General features: G+C 32.7%; 1 protein-coding gene across 1 annotated transcript; it reads right to left on the bottom strand.

Annotated features, from left to right (window-relative positions):
* Positions 1–1,135: 1,135 nt before the first annotated feature.
* On the bottom strand, positions 1,136–8,511 carry LOC306886017 (neuronal acetylcholine receptor subunit alpha-2-like). Its single transcript, XM_079442867.1, has 6 exons — positions 8,375–8,511; positions 6,496–6,647; positions 6,177–6,221; positions 5,750–5,859; positions 3,075–4,134; positions 1,136–1,267 (listed from the first exon to the last, which is right to left on the bottom strand). The coding sequence occupies exons 1-6, from the start codon at positions 8,454–8,456 to the stop codon at positions 1,142–1,144; spliced, it is 1,575 nt and encodes a 524-aa protein (XP_079298993.1). The 5' UTR covers positions 8,457–8,511; the 3' UTR covers positions 1,136–1,141.
* Positions 8,512–10,041: the final 1,530 nt, after the last annotated feature.

A 10,041-nucleotide genomic window follows, 5' to 3' on the forward strand; every position in this document is an offset into this window, starting at 1 on the left:
ATCAATATCATTTGTATTTCTATACAACTGATTTAGAATCACAAAAATACTTTTAAACGCTTAGTGTTTTCATAGCCTATATAAATTATGAATCTTGCACATAAAAAAAAACTGTATATTTTATATTTCATTGAGAGTTTACCATTTGACCACTGAAATACCATTTCGCAATTAAGATTGATTTTTGTTTGTTTTTACTCAAAATTGCAAGAAAAAAAATCTGGATTGATTTAGTGTTTGTTTTTAAACATCTCTATAAATTATGAATTCAATGTATATATATTTTTAAATTAAAATATATAAACAATTGAATGTTTTGAAACACAACCATCAGCAGAGGGCGAGATTGCTTATATTGTCTCATTTATCATTAGTCTATATATATCCCTTAAGCTATTAAGGGATATATGTGTCAGATGGAGTCATTTTATTAATTATTAGGTAAACCGAATGAGACAGTTTTATGTAATGATTCATTCTTGATTACAGCAAATAAAGGCCTATCTAATTGCGCTTCATGTTTTGCAAAACACTATTTTAGTTCAGTGGGCATTTCAAGTAGTAAATGTCTTTTTTCTCTCAGGCCCCATTTAAAATTCATTGACCCACATGGTTCACAGACCCAAATGGCATAATTGCACGACCTCCACAATAGCAAAAGCATTGCGTTTTCAAAGACTTGAGGAAGTTATAAATAAATAGGAGTTGCCTTCTGACCTTGGAGATAATTGCTGTTGAAAGCGGCACAAAATGCAATCTAGGATTCATTGAACAGTTGGATAAAGGGTAAAGAGTGAGCTGAATTGAACTGCCACCCGTCAGGGTCACATAAGCTTTGCCTCTTTCCAAAGGTTAATTTTGCATATTGCGGTGCTCTTTATGCATGGAGACAGGACTCGGGTGCAGTTTGATCGTGGTAAATGTCAGGCATTCAACAAGAGGTGACATGTGTTTCCTGCATTGTAACTGAACCACATTCTCAAATAATCCCTGAAGAGCGGGTATCTCTCATCAAAGGAAGAGATGAAATAAAAATACTTTTTTCATATAACAAATGTTTGTAATGGTCCCTGGAAAAGGCCTTGGCTTCCATCAGGGAAGTCTTGATGTCGCTCTGTATCTCGGCTCTTGAAGCGAGCGCTCAGATCATTCCTGATATCCAGGGAGGTAAGAAGAGACCGATCGTCCCCAGCAGGCACACGATGATGAACATCCACAGAAAGATACGGTCAATCACCATTGCCACATATTTCCAGTCCTCCTTGACCTGTCCAAAAGCAAACACGCAGTGTGATTCAAAAGCGGTCAGAGCAGGAAAAATGTCATGTGAACAGCGTAATGACAATGAAACAGGATAGTAGACTGTTAGTGAAGAAACGTGATACAAAATTCACACCAAAGAGTTATGCATTTCATTAATCAGCCCATTTCCACTTTATACATTTTAATTACAAAAGTTACAATAGTGACTATAGCAAGCTTTTGAAATTTTATTTCTAACTACAACTTACAAAATCATGTCTTTGTATCTCACAATTACGTTTTTTTATTATTATGTATTATATGTATTTTCTTACTTTATTTTGCATACATGCAACTTTATATCTTACAATTGCATTGTGTGGCAGGTTATTTTAGTATTTATATATTTTCAGTAATCAATGTTAATGTTCAGTAATTTTGTTACGTGCTCTAGTCATTGTAATTTAATTTTCACAACTTGATAATTTACAATGTAACTTCATAACAAATCTCAAATGACTTAATGAAAGTCATTATGAGATAAAAGTAAAAATGAGATAAATAGGCATAACTTGTAAATTATAAATATGACAAAAAAGCAAGCTATTGTCATATTTTTGTCTTTTTATCTCAAATTTTTCACTTAGTATGTCAATGTCAACTTCATCTTATAATTTTGATAATATGTCAGTTTTGACATTTATCTCAGTTTCAAACTTTTATCTTATGATTTCTACCTTTTAATCATAATTATGATTTAGTATGTATAGTATATATCTCATAATTTGACTTTTTTGTAGTAATTTTGACTTATAATTACTTGTCATAATTTTAACTTGTATCCCATAATTTAAACTTTTGAATGCAGATCTACTTTATTTCATAACTGTTGCTTACAGTAGTATGTCATAAATTTGTTTATCTCATCATTTTGACATATATAATTTGACTTATGTAATAATTCAAGTTATCTCATAATTATGACTAGGTGTCTTAATTTTGACTTTTATCTCATAATTGAATTTTTAATCTCAATCTAGGTATGTTTTATCTCATTTTTATGACTTAATATATCATAATTTTGACTTTTTAATATTGTAAATGTAATTTTGTCAGAATTTCAACCTTTTGTCAGAATTTTGACTTGTATCTCATAATGTGATTTTTTTATTGCATATTCACTTTTTATCTCATAATTATGACTTAGTATGTCATCCATCTGATTTATCTCATAATTGGGACTCTTAATTTGTTTTATGTTAAATTGTTTTCGATTTATACAATAATTATGACTTGTCACAATTTTGCCATATTCTTCATAGTTTTTTCTTATCATTTATGTTTATTAAGGTTGTATGTTACATCTAATGTTGTTAAATGAATGTTTATTGCATATTTCAGTTTAATGAGTCTCACCATGATGGTGTTTAGTGCTTGTGTGAATGACACTGTGCACCTTCTATATACAGTATGTTATTATTTAAAAGCTACTTGTGATGGGCTTTGGTTATCAATGTATTTCAAAGGTACAAAACAGATTTCAGTGCTTCAATAGGTTGATATATAAACATTATATCAGTTAATGAAATTACGGTATTTAACTGTAAATTTATGTTAAAACTGTAAACTGTTGTTACCATATTTTTACGGTAGAATTCTGGCAACCACAGCTGCCAGTTTTTTACCGTAATTTTTACGGATTTTTTTTTTTACAGTGTATAATTACAACTTTTTAATGTCATAATTATTATTTACCTATAATAAGGTTTTTATGTATTGGAATTGGGTTTATATAATCCCTACACAATGGGTTAAATGTTTGCGTCACTCACTGAGAAGTCTTCGTCCTCAGCACGCAGGTGATCAGCGATGTACCGCACCCCGTCCAGAGCTCGTAGGACACACGGTGAGAAGGTCAAACTGGGGTCTGACACGAGATTTGTAAGCTCTGCTGGACACTGACACAGGTTCACCACGTGTCCTAACTGCTGGAGCTCGTACTTCTGGATTAAAGGCTCCGAGTCAGACAGATGCAGAGACGTGGCGGATGGGGATGAGATGGACGTGGATATTCCCATCCCTAACCCGAACTCCATGCCCTGACAGTTCAGCCCGTCCACATCGGTCTCCTGATGAAGCCAGTGTTTGGACTTGCTGAGGTTGGGTGTATTGCGGCGTTTCTGATCAGGTTCTGGGCGTCTCATGAAGAGCCAGCGGGGAATGAGGTCCAGGAACACCGAATGGACCCAACGGGGCATTTTATGGGTGCTTGGTGAACGATGGTGCACGTTAAGCACAAAAACAGTAATGACGATAGAGAGGGTGACAAAGATCATGGTGAAGAGCAGGTACTCTCCAATCAGTGGAATGACCAGAGACGTCGAGGGAATGATTTCGGTGATGAGCAACAGGAAAACAGTGAGGGAAAGGAGGACGGAAATACACAATGTGATCTTCTCTCCGCAGTCCGACGGCAGGTAGAACACCAGCACGGTCAAACAAGAAATGAGCAAGCAGGGAATGATGAGGTTGATGGTGTAGAACAGAGGCAGACGGCGGATGATGAAGAAGTAGGTGATGTCCGGGTAGATTTCATGACAACAGTCGTATTTCTTTGTGTTGTAGGTTCCCACAGCATTGATGATGGCCCATTCGCCGCTTTCCCAGTAATCCTTCAGGTCCACAGTGCTCTCAATCTGCTCCAGATCAATCTTGGCCTTGTCGTAGGTCCAGGAGCCGAACTTCATCTTGCAGTTTTGTTGGTCAAACGGGAAGAAAGTGACGTCAATGCTGCAGGAGCTCTTGTAGATGGCTGGAGGAACCCAGCTCACCTTTCCAGTGTGGAACAGGTGGGCTTTGGTCATGTGGGTCACCGCAAACTCACCGTCCGCACTGTAGACAAAACCACATGAGGTTACAGCACCGTTACAGCAATAGTTTGGGCTCTGTACGTTTTAAAAAAAAAAGGTTTTTGAAAGAAGCCTTTTATTCTCACTAAGTTTGCATTTTTCATAATTTCTCAGAATTTTGACTTCTTATAGCATAATTATAATTTACTATGTCATAATTTTGACAACTTATCTTATTATTTAAACTTTAATGTCATAATTTTCACTTTTTATTTCATTATGACTTTTTTCAGTTATGAATTAGTATATCATAATTTTGACTTTTTATCTAATTATTTAAACTTTAATGTCATATTTTTCACTTTTTATTTCATTATGACTTTTTTCAGTTATGAATTAGTATATCATTATTTTGACTTTTTAATCTCACAATTTCGACATTTTGTCCTAATTTTGGCTTTTTACAGTAATCTCATAATTGACTTGGTATATCATCATTTTCACTTTTTATCTCATTATTTAAACTTTAATGTCATAATTTTTACTTTTTTTATCTCGTTATGACTTTTTAGTAAATCATAATGAGTAAAAACTCATTTCAGCTTTTTAATGTCATCATTTTGGCCTTTTTCTAGTAATTATGACTTTTTTTCCTCATAGTTTTTACTTATATGCCATAAATATGACTTTATCTCATAATTTGGCTTTGTCATAATTTCAACCTTTTGTCTAATAATATTTTTTTTTATCTCATAATTATGACGTATGATAGAATTTAACTTCATAACTTGTCATAAATGCAACATTTTTAAAATCAGAATTATAATTTACTAAGGAATTGTTTTCATGTGATGGCAAAGCAGAATTTTCAGTAGCAATTATTCCATCCTTAAGATATCATTGTAACATAATTATTTAAACTTAATAAACTAAATGATAATAAACTTTTTTTTAAAATTATTATCAGAGTTAAAAGCGTTTACTTCTAAGCAATGATGCTAGTCTTAAAGAAATAGCAACCAAAATTCTAAGGGCCATAAAAACTTAATGATGTCTTTTTTAATGCACAAAACATTTTAACTGGATCTCAGAAAGTATGATTCTTTTAAAAAGTGCTTTCTGTAAAATATGGATGAATTATAGGAAGTGTCTTTGATGTATCTGGGCTGCAAACTTTCTTTAAGCCTCTAGGAAAATTGCATTAATTACTTCAAATATCTACAGCACTTTCTGTTTTTTGCTCCAGGTATCTGATGATGCAAGAGGACCTCAATTTCTCATTTTTCGAGATCAAATATGCCTCCTAGATAAAGACAGACCTGGTGTTTCTGAAAATAGACGAGTCATTTGACATTTTATTAGGAGATTAAAACATGCACCTTTTTTAAAATCAGCTACAGCAGTGCTTAACATCTTATTTCACGTCATGTCTGGTTGATTTCACATATTAATGTTACTGAAACACCAGAGCGTCAGATCCATGGCCTGCAGATATTAATAGAGCCATTAGAACTTGGACCGTCCTCATTCTTCCATAATTTTAAAAGGACACTGTATTAGTTTAATCATAACCTTTAATGTCCAAATAGCCAGGACCACCTTGACAAAATATTACTGCATATGTCGTGAGTGTTACAACCTTTTACATTAATACTTACTTATTGTATAAAACAATGTCAGGCACCCAAATCATCTCTGATGGGACTCTAATAGATGTCACATTATCAAATTCAGATGGGTTCCAGCGCAGTTTATAATCGTTCCATTCCTGCAGAGGCCAGAGGTCAAATAGTCACATTTGGCCATATGATTATATATAGCCAAATGAAAAAATATATAAAATGTTGCATGAAATCAGGTAAATGATATATGAACAAAACTCTCTGTAAAAAAATCTTTAGGAATAAACCTGTAAAAAGTGCTGCTGAAGTTACTCTTGAGGTTTAATGGCCTTTTTATAATATATAGAACATAATTATTGCATTTGCATTATATGATTGTCTGAAGGGTTCATGAATGTTATCAGTTGAGCTTTGACCACAGTATAATTTATTAATTAATACAGTTAAATATTAAGACTCTCACCTGTTTCAGCCAAACGTTTGTTGTCATCATTTGATTCTTCTCATCCTGTAGAATATCAAAGTAGGAAAAAAGCATCAAACATATATACATTTGGTCTGGTGGACGAATAAATCCCACAGATTTACACGGGAGAAGCGATTCACCCACTCATATTTTCATCAGAAATGTAAAAACCATGTTAGCATTTACAATATGAGGCAAAAAATGAATGCACTCAAGATGGTCTTATTGCATTGATGCGTTTAATTTGTGTTGTTTTCCACTCACTTATAACCTTCTTGCCATCTTTTCAAGGCAAGCATCAAAAACATAAACTTACCACATCAATAAGCTGGGCGATCGAGAGGCCAAATTTGACAATAACAACATCGCTGATATTCCGCACGGGTCTGGACCACTTATTGTAACCGATGAAGAGTTTTTTAAAGAGTTTGTCCTCTGCATGTGCATGGATCCAACCGTCTGATAAAGCTGCAAGAGATATTCATAGACAAATAGAGAGTTTCTGCAGGTCTTGATGATGCAAATATATTTTACTTACTTTCAGTGACTATTAAGATACTAAATCATACACATATTCTACAGTTTGATATATCTGTATAAATGTTAAACCTTATGATACACGATTCAGTCTTAGAGTCTTGAAGTCGGTCTGTAATTTATGTTTTTTTTATTATTTGCTCAGATTTGCATTTATATTAAAAGAGTAAAAGTTGTTTTAGCAGTTTTCAGCCACTAATTATTTTCTTTCAACTTCTATGTTCTCTATGCTATTTTATATAGAGTCCTCTTATTTGAGGTTGTGGATGATTGTCCTGACAAAACTTGATATGCGAAGACCCTCTGGAAATTAATAAAAAAAAAAAAAAAAAGAGAAGAATTGCTTTTATTTAACATTTTGTTTTTATGGAAGTTTGTTTTAACATTGGAATAAAAAAAAAAACTAATAATAATAAATAAAACATTTAATTTATAAATAAAAATGTAAGATTTTTTTTCTTGCAACTCTGAATTTATATCTCAAAATTCTGACTTTTCCCCTTGCAATTATGAAATATAAATGTACAAAAAAAATCTGAATTGTGAGATGAAAAGCTGCAATTACCTTTTTTATTTTTAGTTTCATGAAGGAAACAAAAAAAGACAGAATTCTTTGTTTATATCTTATAATTCTACCTTTTTTTCTCAAAATTGCAATAAAAAAGTCAGAACTGTGAGATGGAAGTTTGTTTCTGCCACGGGAAAAAGGTGTTGCAATTACCATCCATAAATTTTTGTTTTAGATTTTTAAAGAAATGTTTAATTCTAATTAAAAAATAATAATGTTATTAGCTATACAAGGCATATTTGTTAAATGAAAACTATGTAGGGAACAAAATTACATTTAAAGCGTGTACTTCCGGTTCAAGACCCACTCACTTCCGATTTGATCTGAATACAGATACTGATTGTAGAGATACAGATTGGCTCTGCTGCACACCCCTAGTGATGATAACTGATTAATTCAGCACTGTAATTGATTACAAAGTGTCTGATAAATGTTTTGGAAATGTACTGTAGAAGATGCACAGCACTGAATAGGTCACAGCTGAGGTCACTCACACTAACTGAGTTATGGCTTAAAATAAGAGTCTGGCCGAGCACAGCCGCCTCCTCACTATAATTACTATTCGTTCCTTAATCACTGCAGTCAGCTCTAATTAATCCACATTTGTGATGTTGAGGGTGGAAACCTCATATTAGAAAGCGGAGTGGAGTCACACAGGAACAGCAACCAGTGCAATGCGAAAACACAGTGTGTGTTGAAGAGGGGTCAGAAAATCTGAAAATACTACTATTTTGCATTCTTTTGAGTTGAATTTAAAAATTAATATTCATTTCAGAATGTCCACTTGATTTGTTCCAACTAAAGAGCTTTTATGCAATAAAACTTTTAGACTCACTGTATACTGTATATGACTAAGCACTGAATTTTTAGCTTACAATGGACTTAGGTTAACATTAATATCATTAATACTGATATATGAAGAGAATAAGACATTAACATTAAATACTTATTCTAAAACTTTTTGATTATACCTTACATGACACTGTGTTTAATTCAGAAATACAAGATAACACGCAAACAAACTGAAACATTCGATTTCCATCATTCCAAAAATCATAATTCCACTAATTAAGAAGAGCTGTGCACTCACCAGGTTTAACGTGTTCCAGAAGAACGAAGAGCAGCGGCAGATTCTTCAAAAATAATTTGAAATGATTTTGCTCCATGTCCATCCGCAGAAGTCTAGAAGCGTGAGGAATGGCCTGTCATGACTGTATGTGCTGATCGTGCAGGGGTTATGATCAGCATCAGACTCACTGAGCGGCTCTGACTGACTGCGCGAGCCAATGATGATGCTGTGCGTCTCCATAGAGGATCAGTGGGAGGGGTTTATGACTGTCAACATACTCTTAACAGGTAAATGATTTATTTCTACGGAAGCGTATTGCATTCACTTGAGGAAAAAAAATCTACTCTGTTTTTCTGAATTAACGAGTTAATTATCTCAGAATTACGAGATAATTTTTCATAAAAAAAAAAGTTTTTGCTCTGTTTTTCTGAATTAATGACTTAATTATCTCAGAATTACGAGATAATTTTTCATGGAAAAAGTTTTTGCTCTGTTTTTCTGAATTAACGAGTTAATTATCACAGAATTACGAGATAATTAAGTAATTAATTCAGAAAAACAGAGCAAAAACTTTTTTTTCATGAAAAATTATCTCGTAATTCTGAGATAATTAAGTCATTAATTCAGAAAAAACAGAGTAGATTTTTTTCCCTCAAGTGAATGCAATACGCTTCCGTATATTTCTTAAAAAGGATTCTGCTATCGTTTCAAGCCAAAGAACCCCAATTTGGTATTGTTTAGAACCATTTTTCTTAAGAGTGTACCTGTTAGACAGGTAGGATGGCCACATAAATATGACATTGTTATAATGGGTTTAAGTTCACTTAAATTAAAAGTTATTTTTAAAGCCTGATAAATGTTGAATTTTATTGTAGTTATACCCACATAGGTATTTTTTGTATTGTTTTGAAACAGTATTATGTAGGTGCAGTTCCACACATTACAGATGGCAAACCAAACAGGACAATTACGGAAAGCTTATTAGCTGTTAGAACCTGTTAACACTGGTGTTCCACCCTGTTATGCTCCGTTCCACCCTGTTATGCTTCATTCCACCCTGTTAGACAAGTCATTTTAAATAAAAATTTGAATGGCATGCATACCTTTGTCTTATATTGTGAGGTGAGGAGCATTACCAGTATATATATGTTTTTGAGCTAAATTTTTATATTATTTACCATCCTGTTGGCAAAAATGGGCACAAAAAAGTACCTGTTCTTAATAATCAAGACATATTCTATTCATTAATAATTGTTTTGTTTATGTTTCAAGAATAAAAAATACCATTATGGCATAAGGGACATATACTATCTTATTATTGCTCATTATTGTTTAACATTTACATTATTAAAATTTTGTGATAACTATGTATATGTCCCTAATAGGGTGGAATACATTCACAGCGAGTGTCTGAACAATATACCCATAATTATTATTTTTTAAGTCACTGAACTTGACCAGTATGTGTTCAATATAGTTAAACATGTCACTATTTTGGTAGAATGCTAAAAACATGAAAACCATGTAACTTTTTTTTTCCAAAAATTATGAAGCCAAAATGTTACCAGATACCAGGAACAGGATATATATAGTCTATTGTTTACTATTTCTTTAATATATTCTATATTATTTAATATTCATTTATATTTACTTGACATATTTCATGTTTTAAAAAATAAAGGCATTTT

Source organism: Barbus barbus (assembly GCF_936440315.1).
Source record: "Barbus barbus genome assembly, chromosome: 20".
NCBI lineage: Eukaryota > Metazoa > Chordata > Actinopteri > Cypriniformes > Cyprinidae > Barbus > Barbus barbus.

Coding starts and splice junctions, on each gene's coding strand:
- LOC306886017 (XM_079442867.1), bottom strand. CDS start 8,456: ATGGACATGGAGCAAAATCATTTCAAATTATTTTTGAAGAATCTGCCG. Junction 6,222..6,495: donor TCGCCCAGCTTATTGATGTG/GTAAGTTTATGT, acceptor GATATTCTACAG/GATGAGAAGAATCAAATGAT. Junction 4,135..5,749: donor GACATTGTTTTATACAATAA/GTAAGTATTAAT, acceptor TTTTGTCTACAG/TGCGGACGGTGAGTTTGCGG.